We start from the raw sequence: 22,703 nt of genomic DNA on the forward strand, positions 1-22,703 counted from the left end.
ACCCCTACCTGCTACTACATTTCCTAAAAGTTTCTTTGCCAAACAGCCAGCCCGTAGTCTCAGCATTTTCTTCTTCTCTTTGGGCTCTTAGGCAATCTTATTGGCCTTTGAGGAGTTTCTAGAGGTTTTTGATGTTAGTAACATAGAAATATGAAGACAGTGAGCATGGCCCCTCTTAGACTAATCAACCTCAGTTCTTTCTATTACACCTTGTATGATGTGGCTTTGGTTTGGATTCCCTTCACTAACCTTGGTCTCTGTTTTGGACGTGCTCCTGCTCATTAATTTTCCCTAACGTGTGACACTCAGAACTGAACACAAGAGTCTAGATCTGGCCTGACCTTGCAGAGTAGGTGGCCTATTCACTTTCCTCTATCTAGATATTTTACTTCTACAAGGAAGCCTCATATGACCTTGGATTTTCTGGCAGCCATGTTACTGCCATGACATTTCTCTTTATTACTATCAGCAAAAACCTTTGAACCATTTTCATAAATGCTACTGCTATCCCACGTTCACCTGGAATCTTCTGAAGTTCAGCTCGGTGCCCCATTATGGGGTGTGACCCTTAGCTCTGGTAAAATACACTCTGGTGAAGTTGGCTTATCACAGCAGGTGATGAAGATCTTTTTGCAAACCGATTGCTCTGGTTCTGTCGTCCAATCTAGCTCACAACAGCCTTGCACCATTCACAGATTAGCTAGGCTACTTTCTGTATCTTCCTCAAAGTTCTTTAGTAAAAGTGTTGACCAGAATACCACCAAAAACAGAACCTTATATTACCTTGGGAATCTTTTGAGGTGACACTAGGCCTTTCTTTTTGCACTATTTGGATGCAGCTCTTCGATCATCTCACAAGTGTGTTAGGGAAGTGCTCATGGGCAGATGGTAAAAAAAAGAAAAAGTGCCTAGGTTTATTTTACTCTGTCCCATTCTTCATTGTCCAGATCTCCCACTGTACGCCTATCAATTTCCAATCTCCACCCCAAGATGGATCTTGAGAAGGGATAGGCCATGTGACAACAGGTAGCATCTGACTGAAGAAAAGGGGAGGGAAAGAGAATGTCTGTGACCGACTCTCAGGCGACTAGAGCAGCTCTTCAGAGGTGACTAGTAAAACGATATATGTTGTCAATGAAACAGGGAGGTCGTGCAACACTTACCGCCCATCTATCTTGTGCAGATGTGAGGATTACCCCCGCTACCATTCCTACAGAACGCTTTTTAAAAAAATCTTGTTGCCTTAAAAACTCTGACAGACTTCTAGTGAGATCTGTAATCTGCTCCAACATTATGATCCAGTACCTGGGGGGCGAGTAAATACGGCCGTGCCTGATGTGTCAAGGTGGGCATGCAGACCAGTCAGCAGGGGCTCGGCTGACATCCTGGTCTACAGCCACTACTGGCTGCGTTTCCTAGGAGAAACCTCCGAGGGATGACTGTGGCCAGAACATAGGCTAGGAAGTAGCTGAGGACACCTTCTGGCTTCAAGCAACACGTTTAGTTGGGCTCGTGGATTTACAGAATTAAAGAGAAAGGTGTACGTGAAGAGTTAATACCTGAGGCCGACTCTGAAAGGGAGAAAATCAACATCCACAGAAAATGGGGAAGGGCACAAGTCTTTGTGTGGGCTTACATTCAGACATTTTTATCTGTAGGAAAAAAAAATGCTTTCTTAGAAAATGACTCAGCAGGGGGAAGTCTTGTCTCTACCTCTCTGGGGCTCTGCACTTTGGGGTCCCTTTTGTGGGCACTCTCCATCTTCCGTTATCAAGTTTAATGGTGTGACCCCGAATCTCCTCTGCCTTCAAGGACTGGAAACTCTAAAGACCCTCTTCCTCATTAGACCCTTTGCTTTGTCTTCGCAGGTCTGCATTTATCATCTTTCCTGTAAGTCTCCAGTCTCTGCTGATTAGGTACGTGGTCCCTTTACCTCAGGGAGGTCAGCACAATAACCTGTCTGCTCAACGCAGCCCCATCTAGAGTCTCAGTGGCCCCGGTAATGTTGAGCAGGGTTCTTTCAGAACACATTCAAGATAGTAGTGTCAGAGGTCCCAAGCAAATGAAGGGCGGGGACAGCTGGGGGTTGGGGGGAACAGGGACAGCAGCAGGGAACCAGATACCATGCTGCTGAGAAGAAGAAAAAAAAAGACATTGGTTTAAGTCAGGAAACAAAAAAAGGGAACTGAGTGGCTGTGAAAGGGTGGGGTTTGCTCAGACTGTCCTTCCTCTCTGGACTGTAAGAATATGTCTCCAGGGCCAGTGTCTTCTGAGATCGAGTCACACCTTCAAAGTCCTGGCATCTCAATGCATCTGGGAAGCTACCTGCATTAAGTCAGGACTGAGGTGGGTCTGGGGTATGGCAGGGGCTGGGCAGCCGCCGCAAATACTTTTCATGGGACCCCCCCCCCCCCCGCCACCGAAGGCCGGAGAGAAAGCATGGCTCGTGCCATAGAGTCTGCTGGCAAAGGAGGCTGACAGAGGGTGGGAGTGTCATCAGCGCAAGGCCCTGCCAGTCCTTTTCAATGATCAGAAGGGGCTGTAAGGGTTCCTTCTGAGTCGGGTTGTGGGGGGGACAAGAAGAGCAAAGAGGGACATGTGGTGACCATCTGAACAGGTAGCAAATGTTGGAAGTGGGCACCCCTGCAAAACTTGGCAGAAAAGGAATCTTGTCGATGGCAGTACGATACAAATAAGTCATTTGGTCAAACATTGCCTGAAGGCCCAAAAGGTAGACTTGTGTCAAGAGCCCCTTAGAAGAAGAAAATCTAAGAGGCAGATTGAGAAAACAGTAAAAGCTCCCATGCCACAAGAGGCTCTCAGCCTTCGTATACTGGAAAAAGCCCAGGCTAACCCTGGGTGTAAGCTACCTGCCTTGGGCTGCATCTGGCCCATGTTGCCAGGAGCGGAGCTGGCTTATTGGAAAGATTGTGTGTGCGCCAACCTCGTGGTAATGTGGGTAAAAGTCAGGGCCAGAAGAAAACAGCCTCAGCCCAGACAGTGTGGCCAACCCCTGAGGTCATGGGGAAGGTTTTTCCTATTACCATCACCTGCCATGTGCACGGCTTTCTTTTGTCTTCATCATGTCTCCTCTCCTTTTCTCTTCTCTCCTCCTCTCCATTCCCCCCTCCTCTCCATCCCCTTCCTCCTTTTCCTCCTCCTCCTCTCTCTGCCTGTATTCCCTCTTCTTATACCCCCCTCCCATCTTGTTCATTACCGCATCCCCTGGAACAGTCAGAGCTTAATAAACAATTGTTGAATTGCGCTGGATTGTTCTTGCCCTTTCCTTCCCCTGTTCTTTTCCCTTTTTTCTTTCCCCCTACTTTTCTAGTACCTTCCCCACAGGATTGTTGTGAGTAGTAACTATGTTAATATATATAAAATAGTTAAAGCCTGGCAGCAGTAAGTGCTAATATCTCCATGCTTGCTATTATTTTTATTCTGCCTGAGAGGGTCTGCCTAGAGCAAATGGTGTGCCATTTAGAATAAAAGGGAGCAGTGGCCCTGATCAAGACATCCTTGGATGAGCTATTAGATCTCCAAATGGAATACTGGTCCAATTTCCTTTTTTTTTAAGATTTTAATTTATTTATTTGACACAGAGAGAGAGCACAAGCAGGGGGAGTGGGAGAGGGAGAAGCAGGCTTCCAGCTGAACAGGGGTCTCCATGCGGGGCTCGATGCAGGGCTCAATGCGGGGCTGGATCCCAGGACCCTGGGATCATGACCAGAGCCGAAGGCAGATGCTTAGCCGACTGAGCCACCCAGGCATCCCCAGTCCGGGCCCAATTTCCTGATCACCCAGATCTCCAAGCTCAAGATCTCTAAGGCATATTGTGTGTTTCCAGAGACAGGACAGCAGCAAAAAGCCTAGAGGCAGGGGTCTATAAAGCTGAGGGACTGTCCTCTGTGCTGTCAGCTGTGTGCTAGTTCTGCTCCTTCCCTCATTTTGCATGCCAAGCCCCTAAAACAAGGGTGTTATAGCCTCTCTGGAGCCTCAGTTATTTGATAAAACAATGTCATCCTCCTAATAAGCCACCAAATGCAAATACTCGTGGAACCTAAAGCGTTCTATCAAAACAGTATCCCTTAAGGCTAGCCCTGTTTGCTCTATTCTGACCCCCTGTAGAGTCAAACTGTTTAAACTGTTTGTGTTAAAGTCCAAATTCTGTTGCTTATGGCTAGTGATGTGTTTGTCTGGAGCCCTTTGTAAACTTTTTATGGTGATAACTAGGGCAATTTTCCATCCACTTCAAGGGTCTTAGTGCAATTTGAAATTATCATTACTATGATTTACTATTTCCATTTGAGCAAATTTCCTACAGAGACTTTCCTTTCAGTGGACTAGACCCATACCAGGAAGTGACTTAGGTGTAAGAGGAAGATAATGCCTTTTGAAAACCAGTCCGGGTATTCTCCAAACAGTCACCAGATACCTGCTGCTTTTGCCCAAAGATGCTATACTGAGATCTGATTGCTAATTCCTGGGAATAAGGTAGAGCTAGAATTTTCAGCGAGTCAGTGCTCAACAAGAAGCTAGAGACAAGATATTGACCTAATTCACTCCAAACCTACTTGGTTAAGCAAATGAAGCCATCAGAGGAGGGGGAGAGAGAACCTCTCTGAGGACCCTGAAACAAATTGGCCACGTGTGACTTTCAGTTTCTGTAGAGGTTTATGTGCACTGACAGAGGGTGTTTGAAACACAAAAGCCTCAATCCCAGGCTTTCCTTCTTACTTTCTGAGAAACATCACCAGATGCCCTGAGAGTCGATGTTGCTTATCTGAACCTCAAGGAGAAGCTGATCTCACTTCCTTGCTTCCCTAAAAACAAAAATAAACTATAGTCAACTAGGTCATCCCTAGAAGAATGAAATTGTAGAGTCAAGATAAGTTAAGTTTGAGACAAGTTGTAGGTTGGAATACACTGGAGTTCAAGATCACTGGCTCAATGAAAAAAACAGACTAGTTGGCAATAAAAACAGTAAAAAAAAACTGACTAGAAATGGAGCAGAAACTAAGTAAAGGAATGGGAAAAGCTCTCAAAGACTGCTATCTGGAGTGGAAATTGGTAAAATGCTTCAGGAAACTACTTTGTCAATATATATCAAAATCAAAATGCACATACTTTCTTGACTTGGTAAATGCTGCTTATATAGAGGTCCTAATATCATGGAAAAATAATCAGGAATACTGTTAAACATGACCTTTAGATATTTTGGGGAGAAGTTGTGTCAAGTGGATGGATGGATAGATAATGTTAAGAAATACAAGTAAGCTACAAATCCTATGTGTAATATCTCAAACCTAAGAGAAATGCACAGGAAAAAATGGAAGGTAATATGCTCCGATATTAAATCCTTTGTATAATGAGCTTGTAAATTGATGTTCTCTTTTTTAATATTCTTGTGCTTGAAACATTTTTATAACGATCATGTGTTATTTTAATATCGAAAGAGAAAATACAGCAAATGTTTTAACCAGGGAAATCAAAAACTAAACTGAAAAAGAAGGCCAAAGGGCCACTCAAGTCCAGAGTGAAAGACGGACACCCCAGTAGTCACCCTCAGAGCGGAGGCACAGTGGTGAAAGTATTACCACCAATCTGATACTGAGTGCAAACTTTGGAGTGGCTATCTGGCTCTAATGTCAAACGTTAATGTGATGAATGGCTGAAGAAGAACCAGAGACCCGAGACCTCTTGGAAATTATTCTCATCTCCTGCAGATGAGAATTTCCCCAGTTAACACCGCAGCCAGAAAGCTGATTTTGGCTGGAAGGCTTCACTACAAATTTGGTCACCTGTAGTGCTGACCATGAAGCTTATCAAGTAATTAGGTTTCACCGGTGCCTGAATAGAGCTTCTTGGGAACTTAACAAGAGTAATTAGGTTTCTTTGTTGCTATGGTTATATTCTAAAGAAGACTTCCCTTCTGGTTCCAAGGCCAGGGAATTCTCTGTGAAAATCTCAATCAGAACCTGAGAGATGCTTCTTGGGACCGAGGAGAGATTTGTGGTAAACTAAATTTAGCTCCTCGTAGTCTACTCTAATTTCAGACAGTTGATAATTCTACCAGATTCCATAGTAAAACATGAGGAAGATAGGACTGAAATGCGAACAAGGGATAACACAAAGCACATAGGCCAACAGATAAGCCAGACCTGGCTTTGCCACTTTGAGTAACTGATAATTCATTCTGAGAGTGGGCAACTATGATCACATGTACAAGGATGTGCATGGCAGCATTGTTTATAATTGGAAACAAACAATCTAAATATCCATCAATAGGAGAGTGGACAAATAAAGTGTGATGAATTCATCATATAGAATACTTTATGCGTATAGAAATAGATCAAAATCTATGAACTAGAGTTACCAAGACAAATAAATCATAAACCATTATACTGAGAGGGGTATCTGGGTGACTCAGTCGGGTAAGCGTCCAACTCATGATTTCGGCTCAGGTCCTGATCTCATGGGTGGTGAGATCAAACCCCATGTGGGGCTCTGCGCTCAGTGGGGAGTCTGCTTGGGATTCTCTCTCACCCTCTCCCTCTGTCCTTCCCCCTACTCATGCTGGAGTGCGTTCTCTCTCTCTCTCTAAAATAAATAAATAAATCTTTAAAAAAATTATACTAAGAAGAAAAGCAAGTTGCTGAAGAATATGTACCACTTATATAAAAATGTGAAACATGCAAACCAATACTAAATACCTTTTATGAATAGTCACATACATAGTAATAATATAAAAACATGCCTAAGAATGAAAAACACCAAATTCAAGATACTGTTAACTTCTGAGGAAGGAGGGGATTGATTGTAGAGGAGTATACAAGGATGTTTTGACTCTATGGATAGTATTTTATTTCTGAAAAACACCGGAAGCAATTATGGCACAATGTCAGGATTTTATAGAGCTTGGTGAGTACCTGAGTGTAGTGTTATTCTCTGTACCGTCTCTTTGCAACATTTCATAATGTAAAAGAAAGTACATTCAATCAAAATTGTGTATTCACAGTATGCAATAACAGCCCTAGGGACAAAGAGTGGGTGGCTGTTCCAACTAATCGTGTGCTTTTATCCCATCAACAATGAAACAAATCCTGAAAAGAAAACAGCAACACCAGGTAGGATCTCCTTGTGGAAGATTTAAAGGAAAATGTAAGAAAATCTGGCAGGACAAAGAAGAGTCCACATGTGGGAAAAAGTACAGTTGACAGTTAACAGGGCTAAATCATCCTTTTTAGCTTGGAGGATTATTGCAGAGGAAAATGCTCCAGGATCCTGTACTCTCTCTCATCCCCTGAACTTGCCACCATTTCCTCGTTTGCCAAAAGTTCCTGGAAGACGCGAAGGAGTCTGTCCCAACTGCTCTTTGATGATAGCCCTGGGGGATGACAGGGTGCTGAGGTGGATAGCATCAAAACTCTTTGAAGGCAAAAAAAAAAAAAATCTCTCTGGGAGGGATCTCTCTCTGAGGTAGGTATGACAGAAACAGCAAGGCTGTGGAGGCACCGATGGGTGAGGCTGGACGAGTCACACAACTTCCATGAGTCTCACTTTCCTCAGCTGTGTGTTGAGAGAAACAAATGAAATAATGACTATAAAATGCCTGATGAGTAGACTGCACTGAGAGTAATAGGAGTTTCCTTCCATTCCCCTGGGGAGAAAAGGGAATAGACAGACTGTTTCTGGGCAATTAAGTAATGCCTTAAAGGAGAAATAAAGAGAGAATGATGTTTCTTGGATATTTTGGCTAAGTACCTATTTGAACTATGGCTGACTGGTTATTTCTAACTAGCATCTCTGGGACTCTTCCCAATCATAGGCAGGCTGTGTAGCCTTCTTAATTTTGCTCTGGTGTTGTCCCTAATGGTGTCTATCTTAGCTTGAGCAATGATAGGGCCGAAGGTGGTTTAGTTTACTGATCCCGAAGGTGCTTTTCATAGCAATTCCTTGACATAGTGCAATTTGTAAGATGGCTAAACTCTTATAAGCGGCCTCTTCGTGAATTCTGCTGCTCCATAGGGAGCTGGGAGGCTGCAAAAGTGGCCACATGAAAATCCTTGCATTTGTAGTTTAATAAAGAGAACATTATAATGCTAGAATTCTATATTTTAAATGAAGAACTCTGTGTTTTTCTATTATTTTTCCTCCTCTTTCTTTATATGAACAACAGCGTGTGTGTGTGTGTGTGTGTGTGTGTGTGTGTGTGTGTGTATGTGTGTAACATTCGTATCACTTCCGGTTTCCACCCCTACCCCCACTCTCTGAGTGAAGTGGAGGGTCAGCCCTCACAGTGCATCTTTTGTGGTCAAATTGACTGTCAGTGGCTGATATGGTTAGAAAAAAATTTAGAACCTTCCACAAAGAAGTTGCAACTGCCCTCTAATGCAGAGTGTCCATCACCCACCAACCTTCAGGAAGACATAGAGACAGATGCACCTCCTTTCACATTATTGGTGGATGGATCAGTGATGACTAAGGAAGAACTACCACATTTTCAGGCTGTGTGTATCTGGACTGGATCACAAGGAATTAAGGGAAAAGCAGTCAAAGAAGGGGCAACCAGACCTTGGAAATCCTGGTAATCCTTCAACTCAATGATCTAGCGGTAGAGGCCATTTCACCCTTTGCTCAAAGGGGTGATGGCTAGTGAGAGGCTTGCTTACTTCCTCATACTTAGACCAGCACTGAACCCTAACCCAACAGACACTTGAAAGAGAGGAAGCCTTCCTCTTGTACAAACTGGATTTGTTCTAAAAGAGAAAAAGAGCAGAGGCAGCTTCCAGAAGGACCTATCTTATAGAAAGTAAGAGCAGAGGCCAAGACTGAAGCGGATGCTGGGTAAACAGGGAATGTGTCCATCAAGAGCTTGCAACAAAACTAAAGGTAAAATGATGGGTATGCTTTATTCAGCTAAAAGAAGCAAAACTGGATGTAGTTTGTTTGGGAGGCTTCTGATCCAATTTACTGGTCATGCAACTCACTTTCATTAGGGCTTTATTTTATCTTCTGTAATTTGAGTCTTTTTGATTGTGAAGAGGTGCTTAATTGGAATTCACTGTGGAAAAAATGTGATATTATTACAAGGATCTTGATGAGTTAAAAGTTCTTGAGACTGTAGTATAATTACTTGGTTACCACTACTTCTGAATAAATGAATAATTTCAGTGTTGACAGAAATCTCTGTGGGGTTTGAGCATTAGAAAGTACTCTGACTGTAAAGTATTATCAGTTTGTCACTCCTGTGAGAGACCATTTAAACCAGGGAGTCAGGGAACTGTGTGGCGTGGTGTGGGAAAAGGTTTGCTCCTCGGCTTAATTTTTCTCAAAAGGTCATTTATAAACCATTGAATTAATCCACCACCAGAAGACAGTAGCATCAACGTGGTGAATAAGTGGGAAAGTGATCATTCTGAGCATCCCTGGTGTTCCTTTAACCTATTTTTAATGTCTCCCCGGTATGATAATAGAATCTTCAACACCACAGGAAAGAGCAAAATAACGGTGGGGACAGCCTCAGACTTTGATAAAAACCGCTCCTTTGCTTCCCTGGTGTGAGCAATAATCTGTGCTTGGCAGGTTGAAAAATGATGCTGACTTTATTTATTCTGCAGCCACGGTGCCACCAAAAGCATAAGGAGTTTAGGTTTACAAAATGTCATCCACCCACCCCCCCCCATAAGAAAAACCCACTTGTAACAAAATTTGAGGGGAGCTGGTGATTTTTTCAGTACTTATTTAGTGCCCCATTTTGTGATCATATTTATATTTACACTTTATCTTTCTAAGGAAGGTTTGGAATTAGTAACATGCAATTGTGCATAAACTTCAAGTGAATAATACAAAGCATGTTTTGTGTGAATAAAAAAGAGCCAATGGTGATTTTTCATAACTGTCTTTGCATTTCTGTACTTCAGTTACCTAAAAATCTTTCTAGAGTATTTTAAGTTTGGAGAGAGTAAACAAGTTACTCTTCATAAATAATCAGAGGTGGTATCCGTAAGACTAAGACAGTTGCATCACTTTTGTATGACAATGTTTAAAAGAACCAACCTACGAAAAAAGGAGGGGGAAAAACAAACAAACAAACAAAACAACAGCTCCCTCCCCCAAAATTGTTATTTCAAAGGTCAGCTACCTTTGTAGCTCAGTCAGTGGTTGATGGGCAAAATCAGTTGGGCAGCAGTTAGCATATGTCCATAACTGCAGGTGCAGCCTCCTATATCCTTCTTAGACCCCTTGGTTACAGACCCCAGTGGGACAGTGTTTGAAAAAATTGCACTCACTGTCTAGGAAACTGGGAACTGAAAGTCCAATATCTGCCTCGGTGGAGTTCTGGCACCTGCATTATCCCTTCTGGGGATATCAGAGTCAACAGCTGCAAAGAGACTTTTGCTGTTCATGGATTCTGCACGTATTATAAAGGGCGGTTGGTATAAAGCGGCCTCCAGACATTACCAAGCACACAGGTACATGTCATTTGACATCCAGAGCATTCCCTGGCCTTATACAAAAATCCAGTGTATGTGAACTCATGCTGAACCCGTCCTCCCTATTCAGTGTGCACCCATTACACCTGAAAACTGGCAAAGATGGAGGCTGTGGAAGGAGGAGGTCAAGGTAGGAAGAAGGCTCTTCGTTAGCTTTGCATGATTCTGTTCCATTTGAAACTAGGTGGCCAGGCTGAGGGGAAACCAGGAGGGATGAGGATTAATGTGCTGGGTCCTCAAGAACTTTCGTTATCAACAGTGCACACGTGAGCTCCAGACAGAAGAAGCTATGGCTACAGTAATCCTGGAGAGCATCTTTCTGAAGCGATCCCAGCAGAAAAAAAAGACATCGCCTTTAAACTTCAAGAAGCGCCTCTTTCTCTTGACTGTGCACAAACTTTCCTACTATGAGTATGACTTTGAACGTGGGGTAAGTTTCTCTGCTGTGAATCCTGAGTCTCAAGGACTTGGCCTTAGATCTTCCTTGAGGAGGTAGATACTTTCTGGTTGGAGGAGGGAGGTGGTAAGGACCTAGGTATATTTCAAACTCAGGAAGATGTTTCCTAGCCCAGAACTAACCACAACCATGCTGGTGCAAAAAACTCAAAGGTGCTAAGAAGCCATGGGGGGAATCTTACCATGGAATCTTGCAGTCGGTGATCATTCATCAAATGTTGTTGAGAATGAAATCCAAGTGTTGAAAATTATTCTTTATTTTTTATGGTAAAGACACACAGTCATCCACTTTTGTATAGTATTTGCCCTCTATCTGGTAGTCAAAAATGTTTAGATTAATAGATCTGGAAGTTGTTGGTTTTTCAAAATGACGGGTCCTGATGGATAGAGTGTGGGTGTCACCTCACTATGTTGAATGATTAGATAACAAAATCTAAACATCTGGTTGCTTAATCACTCCTAATCTTTCTCCATTTTCTTCCTCATTCTCTTTCTCAGAGAAGAGGCAGTAAGAAGGGTTCAATAGACGTTGAGAAGATCACCTGCGTTGAAACAGTGGTTCCTGAAAAAAATCCTCCCCCTGAAAGACAGATTCCAGTAAGTAGAGACTATTGTCAGAGCAGGAATGGGGTGGTTAAGAAACTTGGAACACTCCAGCTCTCTGTAAATACACTGGTGATGCTGTGCAATGAACTCCCTTACAAAATTCTTCACTCTGTTATTGGTTATACTGAGTCTCAGCATTTTCCCCCTAGATGCAGAACAACTCACTTAAACTTGAAAACTTCTAACACCAATTTTATGATGACATATCAAATTTACTTTTTTTTTAAAGGATTTTATTTTTTTAAAAGGAATTTCTACAACCAACGTGGGGCTCGACCTCCCAAACCTGAGATGAAGAGTTGCATGCGCCTCACCCTGAGCCAGCCAGGAGCCCAAATACACGAAATTCTCAAACTGATCAGAGATGACTGGTTTTACTCTCTCAGATACCAGGACCAGATTTACAGGCTTGAGTTAGTCTGAAAGCCAGAATCCTAGGGCTCTGCGTCGTGAGATTCTGTAACAACTCACTCTTCATTCTCCTCTCATTTCCCAGAGCCTCTCCAAGGCATAACGCCTATGGATTTCTGAGTCGAGTTTTTTAAAAATATCATTTATTATTTTTTCCTAATTACAAGAGTAGAGTGTCCTTATTATAAAACTCTAGAAAATACAAAAAACACAATAAAGAAGATAAAATCATGCATAATCCCATTAGTCAGCTAAAGAACTGATGTTTTTCTCTACTAGCAACACATACATTCACACTAATATATATATTATATATTTATTTTTGTAAAGTTTATTTATTTAAGGGGCGGCTGGGTGGCTCAGTTGGTTAAGCATCCAACTCTTGGTTTCAGCCCTGGTCATGATCTCATGGGTCCTGGGATCCAGCCATGTGTCAGGCTCCATGCCCAGCCGGAAGTCTGCTTGAAGATGCCCTCCCTCTGCCCCTCCCCCGACTCGCACTCTCACTTTCTCTCTCTCTAAAATAAATAAATAAATCTTTAAAAAATGTTATCGATTTAAGTATCTCTACACCCAATGTAGGGCTCAAACTCAGGACCCTGAGATCAAGAGTCACATGCTCTTCCCACTGAGTGTGCCAGGCACCCCTATGTTATATATTTAAAACATAGAATCATACTGCACATCTTGCTTTGTAATCTACTTTTTCACTTTAACAATATATGGAAACTTTTCCCATGACAATAGATAAGTCTTTGTCGTGATTTTAGTGGCTGTGTGGTATTCTCTATTATGAATACATTGCAGTTTGTTTAACCAATCTCCTATTAGTACACATTTGTTTCCAACTTGATATTATAACCACGTTGAGAACATCCTTGCATACGTCTTTATGAACTTTTGCTATTCTTTTCCTTATAATAACTTCCTAGAAGTAAAATTGTTCTTCTCTTTATTAAATCTGCACAATTTGGTTACGTTTATCTTTTTATTCTATTTTATTTTCTAGCAGTGTGATTTAGATTTCATACACTCCTACAAGCTGTGTATGGGTGTATCTCTATTTCTCTACATTCTTTCCAATACCAGATATTTTAAATGTTTGTTAATTTGACAGCCAAGAAAAGTGGTATTTCATTGCTGACTTATTTTTCAATTTTTTGTTATGCATAAGGTTGAATGTTTATATGTCTTACGGTTCATTTACATTTTTCCATTTGTGAATTGCCTGTTCATTTTTTTGCCCATTTTTCCATTGAAATGTTTACCTTATTGCTAGTACTTTTTAAGAGATCTTGATATATTTAAGAGTATCAGTCCTTAACTATAATACATGTTGTAAATATTTTCCCCAGTTTTTCATTTATCCTTGAAGTTTGTGGTGTTTTTTACTTGTTCGTTTTTAGCATTCTAGGTTTTAAAAATCTATGTCATCAAATTAGTTCATCTTTTTCTTAATGTTTCTAACCTTTAGCATTATATTGGGAAGTCTTATCTCCCGTAAGTTTATATATATTCAGTCACTTATGTTTTTTCTCTGTCCACTCATAGTTCCATTTTTATATTAAGCTTTTGAATCCATCCAGAATTTACTTTGACATATGGTGTGAAATAGCCACCTAACTCCCCCCACTCACACACACCAAAATTAGTGGTTAAATATTTGTCCCAGCACCACTGATTGAGTAACATCCCTCTCCTCGATGGTTTGAAATGCCTGAGGTCTTTTTGAACATGTATGTGCTGGAGCCTATGGATATGTGTCCCTGCTGGGTTAAAGGAAGCAATCTCTAATAATTAGCATTGTCTGTGCAGGAAATTCTTCTGAAGACTGCAGAGGACTCCCAGTATAGAAGGAAATCCAAAAAAAGAACAATGCACCAACCAATAACTATGCTTTCTTTGTTAAAGTTTTTATTTTAATTATAGTTTGTTAACATGCAGTGTTATATCAGTTTCAGTTGTACAATATAGTAATTCAACAGTTCCATACATCACTCTGTGATCATCACAAGTGCACTCCTTAATTTCCATCACCTCTTTAACCTAACCCCCCACCCACCTCCCCTCTGGTAACCATCAGATTGTTCTCTATACTAAAAAATCAGTTTCTTGCTTTGACTCTCTCATTTTTTTCGTTTGCTTCTTTGTTTTGTTTCTTAAATTCCACGTATGAGTGAAATCATATGGTACTTGTCTTTCTCTGACTTATTTCGCTTAGCATTACACTCTCTAGCTCCATCCATGTCATCGTAAATGGCAAGATTTCACTCTTTTTCATGGCTGAATAACATTCCACTGTATAAATATACCACATCTTCTTTATCCATTCATTAATTGATGGACACTGGGCTGCTTCCATATCTCGGCTATTGTAAGTAATGCTCCTGTAAACATTGGGGTGCATGTATCCCTTTGAACTAGTGTTTTTGTATTCTCTGGGTAAATACCCAGCAGTGAGATTGCTGGGTCGTAAGGTAGCTCTATTTATAACTTTTTGAGGAACCTCCACACTGTTTTCTACAGTAGCATATGCTTTCATCTTTCCTTGCAGAGAAGGGGTGAAGAGTCCAGTGAAATGGAGCAGATTTCAATCATTGAAAGGTTCCCTTACCCCTTCCAGGTAAGGTATTTCCTCTCACCAGCTCTCAAAGGTACCTGTAATGTAATAATTATGGTTGGGGTGCAGGGCACAGTGAAGAACACTAGGTCCCAGTGAACAGAATTTGAGGTGGACAAGGAAGCCGAAGTACGAAATGAGACTGACATGGGCTAAAAGTGTTTGCTTTTTTGTTTTCCCAATTTAACATGGTACCTTTTAGTTCCTGCACCTCAAAGTGAATCCATAATGGCAGTAATTCTATTATGGTGTATCTTGTCTCTGATAACTGTGTTGAGAAAGATGCTCTGTTTGTTGAGGGAGCATTTCACTTCCTTCTGGTTCTGCCTATCTGTCTAATGGTGGTCATGTGGGTTGAAGAGACAGAAAAGGGGAGGGAAGGAGTAGTTATTAGGAAGTTCGGTATGGGGAAGGCTTATTAGACTTACACATAAACCTAAATTCTATTCTAGTCTGAAATAACTGAAGAGCCACATAGACATCTGTTTCAGAGGTGCATTGTAATCCGTAAAAGAGAGCAAGTGCTTCAGAATCAATCTTCAATTTGGCTTGCTTGTGTCCTGAAAACTCTGTAGGTCACATGTTGTGAATATAGCAGCCTCTGCAAACAGTGAAAGCCAGAAAAGGAAGTGGAAAGTCTCAGGGGAGGGGGCTTTCTGTCATGGATTTATGAGCACAGCAAGACTAACAAGCAAAAAGAAAAATGTGCAAGGATCTTGTTTGTGTCCCTGATGGTATCAAAGTTTACAAAACCTGTGAAGGAGGAGTGTTTTAGACAGAGTTTCTACTATTGTTGTCTTTCAACAAGATGATGTTTTTTGGCTGGGCTAGTGGATAAGGCTAAATAGCAGATAATTCCCATTATTTTACATGTGATTTCAGAATCCACTATGTAATGTCTGTTAAGTCTGTGAGAATTGGAACCACATGTCTCATGCACCTCCAGAACACCTAACACCATGCCTTGGATATGTAAAGTGTTAAAAAAAAATACTGCCTGTTTGATTTGATGACAATGATTAATATATACTCTACTCTTTTTGAAGTAAATATAAACTTTACTCTTTTGTGGTTCCAAACTTGGTTTATTTTGGCAAGGGGAGGCCCCTAGACAGTAGGAGAAAAATTAAGCATGAGTTAAAATTTTGCTTCATGTTATCCAAGTGAATGATCTATATGTACTAAAAAAGACTTAAGTTATACAAATCATTACTTCAATTTCTCTTCTATACAAACCCAAGGTTTAATAAGATCATAAAACATTCTTTGTTGAATAAACACAAACCCTGTCTCCACCAAGGCTGGGGGAAATATTATAAGCTAAGTTTACCCACAAATTGAAACACAAGTCAAGAGGATCTAGGACTATTTAAAAAGCTAAGAGCTTCTAAGTCCTATAGCCCTGGGTGTGAATTGTTGAGGAATTTTTCAGATAGCTCACACAACCCCAGCTCTACTGCCGACTGAAGACCTTGCCTTTCTTTGTTTTCCACTGCGAATATACAAAGCTGTAGCTTAAGATTAGCTCCTTCAAGGACTTTCTTCTTTTTTTCTCAGTCCTAACTGCTGAAGTCTGTGTGTCCATTGCTTCAGGTTGTGTATGACGAAGGGCCTCTTTATGTCTTCTCCCCAACTGAAGAACTGAGGAAGCGTTGGATTCACCAGCTCAAAAATGGTGAGAACTACTTAGAAAATAAACTAGTTTCCAAAGAAAGAAAGGAAGAAAGAGGGGAGGGAGGAAAAGAGAGAGAGACAAGCAGAAGGAGGGAGAGAGGTGGAGGGAGGAAGAAAAGGAGAGGGAGAAGAAGAATGGATGGAAGGTGAGAGAAAGAGGAAAGAGAAGAGGTAGAAGGGAAGGAAGGAAAGAGAGGAGGGAGGGGGGAAGGAGGACGACAAGGGGGAAGGATGACAGATTGCATTTTCTCTAATATTAGTGACACAGTTGAGTTTCATATTCCATTTTATGAATAAAAGATAACATGCTAGGCCAAGAGTTTCAACCCAGTTCCACCACTATCTCTCTAGTGCAATTCTGTAATTGTAGGCACCTCTATTTCCCTATCTATAAAACAGTCCCGCTCTTCACACCAATTACAAGGGTGGTGTGGTGTGTCACTCAGTGGTCATTGCAACATTTCAAAGCCTAAGTGTGAAATACATAGTTCCAAAAATTAGATGATCACGAGAGTGCTTGGAGTCAGAGTAGAGAAGCTTCTTCCAAGCCCTCTTCTACCACAAATAAGCTGGGTGACCTCTGGCAAGTAGGCCAATGAGCTTCTTCTGAGGCTTAGTTTCTTCTTCTGAAATAGAAATAATAATGATGCTGGCCATACCTACCTCCAGGCCTGTCCTAATGATCAAATGAGGTAATATCTGTAAAAGCACATAGAAAACTGTAAAACACCGTACAGGAAAGCACTGTACATCTCTTCATTATGGGTAAATATTTTCTTTTTTTTTTTTAAATGATTTTTTATTATATTATGTTAGTCACCATACAGTACATCCCCGGTTTCCGATGTAAGGCTCGATGATTCATTAGTTGTGTATAACACCCAGTGCACCATGCAATACGTGCCCTCCTTACTACCCATCACCGGTCTATCCCATTCCCCCACCCCCCTCCCCTCTGAAGTCCTCAGTTTGTTTCTCATAGTCCATAGTCTCTCATGTTTCATTCCCCCTTCTGATTACCCCCCCTTTCTTTATCCCTTTCTTCTATGGGTAAATATTTTCTAAGGCACTAGTTCATGTTCCTTGTTTTGTGAACCCTTACGCTTGAACACAGTTTCGGCACTTGCCGTAGACCATACATTGTGCTGAGATAAACTTGACTCTAAAGGCTCGCGGCACAGGATGCATGCAGACATATTTGTGTGTATATATAGCCACATGTCAAGTGACTGAGAGATTAACTGGTTGAGTTGACATCAGGAAAGGCTGCCTAGAGAAACAGGAAGGATGGCAGACTGATAACAGCATGGTTGGGTTATTGCATGACAGCCCTTTGTCTCAACATTTAGATTCTGATATTCGGTGGCTCGCGGTACCATCCTTAGTCACTCCCTTGAGTGCAAGTCTGATTGGCCAAAATAAAAATCACCAAATCTTTCAAGCTGAAAGAGGAGAGGAGAAATGAAGAAAGGGGTCATTTATTGAATTCTTGCTACGTAGCAGACACCGAGCTAGACACCTTATATTTATTATCTCATTTAATTCTCACAGCAGCCTTGGGCTGAACACAAGAGTAATAGCTAACACGTACTGAGCACTTAGTATGTTCCAAGCTCTGTGCCAAGTGTTTCAAATGTACCAGCTTTTAATCCTCACGATAAGCTTATGAAGTACACATCATTCCCCTATTCAAAGATGAGGGAACGGAGGTTCAAAGAGGTTCAGTAACCTGTGCATGACCACACTCATGGGCACGCTGGGAGGTGCAGCCGGGATCTTGACCACATCCCTATGTCTGCAGGACTCCAGAGCCTAAGCTTATTGCATAGTATCCTGCTGCTTTGTTCTCCAGTCCAGAAATTACACCTGGAGTTGGCTGCGAGATATTCTAGAGTAAGGTCCTGTTGAGATTGCAAATTGGTGATATCTTGTACCACAAAGTCCAGTTCTTGGCATGTTTTGAGGTAAGAGGCCTACTTTAGCCGTAGGGGTACAAAATGAGCACACGGAGTGCATATATATTTGCACTTCCTTGGTTCTCTCCACAGTGCCTCACACACTGCCTTGCACACAGAAAGGGAACAGTAGTTGTGTTAGAAGATTTTTCTGTAAGGTAAACAACCACCATAGATGGTAGGGCTCCATGTTGATGGACAGCTAGGATTTAGTTTGGAAATAGGGAAAGGTGGGACATACTGAGGGAGAACCAGAAAAGAAAAAAAAAAGTGACATGTGCAAGTTAGTGACTCCTTTACACTTAAACGACTAATTTCAAAACCAGTCATAGATTAGCCTAACAAATACTTACTGAGGGTCCACTATGTTCAAGGTATGAGCAATGACAGAGGATAAGAATACCCAGCTTGTAAACTTGGTTTACTGACTCAGATGGCAAACGTACAGTGCTGGTTATGCGCCACTATTAAAGTTAATTGGGCAAGTAAAATTACAACAGTAAAAATAAAGCCAAAACAAATAGAAAACACCACCACTTCAACTGGGTTATTAGTGTGGATGGGTAGTGTGGGTTAAGGTGCAATTTTGCCTTCTCTTCTCTTGCATTTTACTGAAGGCATTTCATTTCCAGCTGTTCTAGACCTGGCTGTATGTCTTGTTGAACCTGCTCGGGCTGACAACATGACCTAAATAGGAAGCACCTTGCAACAAATACCACAGTTGCTAGGAGATTCAGGTGCAAGTCCTAACAATACCAGACCAGCCCTAGGTGCTGGCAATGCCAATTGTGAAATAATCTAGCAGGTGTAAAATCCTACTCCAGGGATAAGTTATCCCACTGTAGGATGAAATGCACCAACTGAAAATCACTAATATGAGAAGGGGACTTCATCAGGGTCCTGGTTACTTCTGCAGGGGTATTGGCTATGAAAGTGCATGAGGGAGCCTTCCCTGGTGCTGGATCTGAGTGGTGGTTAAACGGCTGTAGACAAATGTGGCTAGTTGTATCCTTAGACTGCGCACTTTATTATTGTGGAAGTTATACCTCAGTTTAAAAGCAGGGCCTCACTGGCTTATCCCATTCCCCGTGATGGGTAGTAAGGAGGGCACGTATTGCATGGTGCACTGGGTGTTATACGCAACTAATGAATCATCGAGCCTTACATCGGAAACCGGGGATGTACTGTATGGTGACTAACATAATATAATAAAAAATCATTAAAAAAAATAAAAATTAAATTAAAAAATAAATAAAAAATAAAAGCAGGGCCTCAGAATGCCTGGGTGGCTCAGTCGGTGAAGCATCTGCCTTCGGCTCAGATCATGAACCCGGGGTCCTGGGATTGAGTCCCACCTCGGGCTCCCTGCTCAGCAGGGAGCCTGCTTCTCCCTCTCCCTCTGCCTGCTGCTCCCTCTGCTTGTACTGTTTCTCTCTCTGTCAAATAAATACATAAAATCTTTTTTAAATTAAAAAAATAAAAATAAAAAAATGAAAGTAGGGTCTCGGGTACCCCATATCGAGCTGCCATCTTTTTTCAGTGGCACTTCCCATGCAGGGGTTGCATCCCTGAGGACTTAGCCATGGGCTCTCTTCTCCCATTTCCTTGAACATGGCAGTGCGCACTTTAATGGTATAGCACCACAGATATGTGTCTGCATTCGCTCTAGAATCTTTGTTTGGTCAAGCTCAATAGATCCTCTCCTAATTGCAACGTCAAAAATAAGCAAAAGGCCTGACCCGACCAAAAATGAGGGAAAGAGTGGCATTGGCAAAACCCCAACAACCAATATGCATACCTGAAACAGAGTTTTAGCCATCATCCTGATAAATATGAACACGAGAAAGCAGCCCATCGAGTACTTGGAGAATGTGCACCAACCATGAGTGCTTCCCAGACAGGACCGGCCCTATGCTTTGGTACGGCAGTCTTTCCTGGCCCTCTCACTCGCACACTGTGTTGCTCAGCTCGGGCTGTAATCAAAAAATTACCATAGACCAGGGGGTTTAAACAACGAATATTGATTTATCACAGTTCTGGAAGCTGGGGAGTCCAAGATCAATGTGCCGGTGGATTTGGTTGCTGGTGAGAACTATCTGCCTGGCTTGCAGAATGGCTCCTTTCTCACTGTGTTCTCATATGGCACACACAGAGAGAAAAGCTCTCTCAAGTCTCTTCTTATAAGGGCACTACTCCCATCATGAGGACTCTGTTCTTATGACCCAATTACCTCCCTAAGTCTCCATCTCCTAAAAGCATGACATTGAAGGGCTTTATCATATGTGTTTCGGGGGGGGGACACAAACATTTAGCCCATAACAGACACCCTACTTTTGCAATTCTCTCCTAAGTAGCTGGAAAGACCAGCTCTGAATTGGCCAACAAAAGAAAGGGTGTCATCTTCAAGGGACCTCTTCAGGGGCAGGCAGTATTTGGGAATGTAGGGTGAGCGCCTTATGATTTGCTGGAGGTGGAGAGGGCAGAAAGCATTATGTGCCCTCATTAGCAGATTAGCAGGGCTTAGTTATCAGAGCAGCCAGGTGTTGAGGAAGGATTCTTGGCAGGTCTACCAGGGGCTAAGCCTGCACCGGAGGGTCTTCAAATCCCTGGGTGAAGAATAGTGGTGGGGGGCGGTAAGGACAGAGAGTGGAGGTAGTGAGAGCAATCAGTCCTAGCTGATATCCGGAACATTGTTCAAAATTGACAGTACCTGGTAATAATAAAAGACAGACTTTTGGTTGGTTTTATTATTGTTTTAAAATCCTCTATAGACGGGCGCCTGGGTGGCTCAGTCGGTTAAGCATCTGCCTTCATCTCAGGTCATGATCTCAGGGTCCTGGGATCTGGAATCACGCCCCGTGTGGAGCCCCGGCTTCCAGCTCCACACTTAGCAGGGAGTCTGATTCTCCCTCTCCTTCTGCCCCTTCCCCCCATGCTCCCACGAGCATGCTCTCTCTCTCTCTCTCAAATAAATAAATAAATAACTTTAAAATATTTTTTTAAAAGTAAAATAAAATTCTCTACAGACAGTGCAGCCCCTTATAGCTTGCACCTCCCACCACCCTGTACGTAATACAATGGTGAAGGGGAGTGCTAAGAAACTAAGGGGTGAGGGTGGGCAGGGGACTAGTGGTTAGAAGTCTTCAAATCCATGTTTAGAAAAGCATCAAAATAGCACTTTAAAAAAAACAGCACTTTTGTTCATTTGCCTGTAAAATGCACCTGGCCACCAGAAGCTTCTAGGCTTCCCCCAAAGTCTTAAGTGAATGGAGTGTGACTAGCAAGCTCTTAAGAACTTAAGTTCGTCTCTACAGAGAAAAATTTGTCTTATTTTTATCTTTTAAAAAAGTTATGTGGGCTTCCTCTTAGCAGTAAACACTGAGATGTGTAGGTCCTCAAATGTGCATAGTCTTTTTTTTAAATGTTTTTTATTTATTTGAGAGAGAGAGCATGGGGGGGCAGAGAGAAAGGGAGAAGCAGACTCCCCACTGAGCAGGGAGCCTGGCCCTGGGACCCTTGGATCATGACCTGAGCCGAAGGCAAATGCTTAACTGATTAAGCCACCCAGATGCCCCTCAAATGTGCATAAACTTAGACCAGTTGAAGTCTTTTTGCCCTAGTGCTAGCTGTTGTCCATTATTTCCGTTGTCTTTGCTTTTCTGTTATCTGACAACATGATCCCAGGATGACTTGTCTAATGGACTTCATGCTAAGATTCTTGAGATGTCACAGTATTAAAAAGAGCAATACCAATTCCTCCTATCTGCAAACCACTCTATCCTTTACAATGTACTTTGGCTTCTGGGAGATCTTTTGAACCTCATGACTCTGTGAAGGAAATGGAGGTGCTGTATTTATTTCCCACAATGAGCTCAACCCACCTCGGTGGCCCTAAGAAGAATGGAACCATGTTTATTCTAGAGGCAGAATCACTTCATTTGCTCCTGAACCCCATTCTTTTGACTATTCTATGAACACAGAAAGCCTGATGCAGACATTCTCACTAAAGCAAATATCTCTAAAAGATCACTCAGGTAGCTGGGACATTGGTATGCTGAGAACTGGAGTGAGAGTTTGGCTTGGGCACATTGTTTCCTGTATCTGGAAAAGAACACCATAGTCAACACTTTGCCTTACAAGAAGACTGAAATGGTTACTGGGAAAACAGATAACATGTATACGTGTGTGTGTGTGTGTGTGTGTGTGTGCACGCGCGCGCGCGCTCTTGGGCTCTGGAGACATCAGATATTCTTATCTTGGTAGTCAGGAGATAGATATCATGACAGACCACTGCAGAGAACTGCACAAGAACTTTCCAGGGCCAGGGATGTGAGCTAACTGGTTCTGTCGTCTGCTTTCCTTCGGGGTGGGTGAGGAAGGGGCAGTTGTTCGAAGCTCACCACCAACCTTAGTCAAAGTGGAAAACATGCAAATGGTGAATTCTTCAGAATGTCAGATGTGCTCTCTTTCTCTCTTTTCTGCCTG

The 22,703-nt window shown here is 42.1% G+C and overlaps 1 protein-coding gene across 4 annotated transcripts in view; it reads left to right on the top strand.

Annotated features, from left to right (window-relative positions):
* Positions 1–22,703, top strand: part of BTK (Bruton tyrosine kinase) — a 34,422-nt gene that overhangs the window by 1,327 nt on the left and 10,392 nt on the right. Inside the window, exons 2-6 of one of the 4 annotated variants that reach the window (XM_045800006.2) lie at positions 1,869–1,916; positions 10,756–10,926; positions 11,451–11,549; positions 14,524–14,592; positions 16,183–16,264. In XM_045800006.2, coding sequence (XP_045655962.1) covers positions 10,786–10,926; positions 11,451–11,549; positions 14,524–14,592; positions 16,183–16,264 — 391 coding nt within the window. In that variant the 5' untranslated portion in view covers positions 1,869–1,916; positions 10,756–10,785. Of the gene's footprint in view, positions 1–1,868; positions 1,917–2,193; positions 2,347–8,352; positions 8,893–10,680; positions 10,927–11,450; positions 11,550–14,523; positions 14,593–16,182; positions 16,265–22,703 lie in introns of those variants that run through there. The other 3 variants (XM_045800002.2, XM_045800001.2, XM_045800004.2) reach the window with 3 other exon arrangements.

The sequence above is a fragment of the Ursus americanus genome, chromosome X (assembly GCF_024610735.1).
Source record: "Ursus americanus isolate L20-20 chromosome X, mUrsAme1.1.p, whole genome shotgun sequence".
In the NCBI taxonomy this organism is placed as follows: domain Eukaryota; kingdom Metazoa; phylum Chordata; class Mammalia; order Carnivora; family Ursidae; genus Ursus; species Ursus americanus.